This window comes from Plectropomus leopardus, unplaced genomic scaffold (genome assembly GCF_008729295.1).
Source record: "Plectropomus leopardus isolate mb unplaced genomic scaffold, YSFRI_Pleo_2.0 unplaced_scaffold22371, whole genome shotgun sequence".
Lineage (NCBI taxonomy): Eukaryota > Metazoa > Chordata > Actinopteri > Perciformes > Serranidae > Plectropomus > Plectropomus leopardus.
In genome coordinates, this window is record NW_024624239.1 from 1 (window position 1) to 1,209 (window position 1,209).

The 1,209-nt window shown below is 38.5% G+C and overlaps 1 protein-coding gene across 1 annotated transcript; it reads right to left on the reverse strand.

The window, feature by feature from the left end:
• Positions 1–6: 6 nt before the first annotated feature.
• On the reverse strand, positions 7–1,195 carry LOC121965925 (glycosylated lysosomal membrane protein-like). The gene is made up of 2 exons (XM_042516033.1): positions 970–1,195; positions 7–193 (listed from the first exon to the last, which is right to left on the reverse strand). The coding sequence occupies exons 1-2, from the start codon at positions 1,168–1,170 to the stop codon at positions 56–58; spliced, it is 339 nt and encodes a 112-aa protein (XP_042371967.1). The 5' UTR covers positions 1,171–1,195; the 3' UTR covers positions 7–55.
• Positions 1,196–1,209: the final 14 nt, after the last annotated feature.

Here is a 1,209-nt window from a genome sequence, read left to right on the forward strand (position 1 = left end):
AAGGTGGACAGAGTGATTTAAAGTGGACAGACTGATTTAAGGTGGACTGAGTGATTTAGGGTGGGCAGGTGTATTTAAGGTGGAAGTCTCTGACCCTGCTGAAGACGACGGCGCTGCTGTAGAGGACGCTGCTCTCTGGCTCCACCTTAAGGCCGCCGCTGATGTTACGAGCTGAAAACTGACTCCAGTTCACCTAAGAGAGAAAAACAGCAGGTGTGATGTCACCGACAGGTACGAACCAATCAGGTTCAACTTCAGAGCGTCTCCGGTCTAGAGGATTTCTGAGTGTAAAACCCAAAAATCAATAAGACTGGAAAATAAATATTAAGTCTAAACTTCATCATTAAATAAAAATATTTAGTGTCAGCTTTAAATAAAGACGGACAAAACTTTGTTTTAGATAGAAATAAATACGCAGGCTGTACATATTTATAAAGTGTCACATAAATATGAGTAAAACAGGACATATACTTAATACTTCTGTACGGAGGCGATTCCAAACTTCAGCAACGAAGCTACATCATCCCAATTTCTCAGTTTTGAGATCAATAAAGTATATCTATCTATCACTTCAATATCGGTATGAAATACCCCCCAGTAAATTATCTGAGTAAAGATAAAGTGCAAATTTGATGATAAATATCCATAAACATGAAGTGTAAATTATAAACAGATAAATATGAAATCTTAACTTTATCATAAACAGAAATAAATATAAAGTATAAATGTTTTTATAAATAAAGTTAAGGTGTAAATTTGATAATAAAGAGAAATAAATACAAAGTTAAATAAATATTGAAGGTCTTATTTAGCATGAATGTAAAGAAATATTAAGTATAGAATTGATTCTAAATATTAATAAATTTGATCAGAAATATAAAAAGTCTAAACTTTGTTGTTGCCGTAAATAAAGAAAATTTCACAGGAAACATTTGATCATAGACTGAACTCATGAAGAAGAGCGCTGACCTCCACAGTAGAAGAAGAAGTGTTGGTGTGGATGAGCAGCAGCGTCGGCGCCCCCTGGCTGCACAACAGGAAGTGCAGCGTGTCGTTGTCTCCCTCGGCTCTCACGTGCAGCAGGTCGAAATCCGGCGGCGTCTGCGAGGGGGCGCCGGGATTCAACGACATCGACACCTGGAGGGGAGAAGAAGAAACAAAGACGTCCATCAGTCATCGGAGGTCGCGGACGGCGGTGAGAAAAAGGAG

What these genes read in the sequence shown, in the direction of transcription:
- LOC121965925 (XM_042516033.1), bottom strand. Translation starts at nt 1,170, where the DNA reads ATGGACGTCTTTGTTTCTTCTTCTCCCCTCCAGGTGTCGATGTCGTTG. An exon ending in CTTCTTCTTCTACTGTGGAG is followed by an intron (nt 194 to 969) that starts GTCAGCGCTCTT and finishes TTTCTCTCTTAG; the next exon opens with GTGAACTGGAGTCAGTTTTC.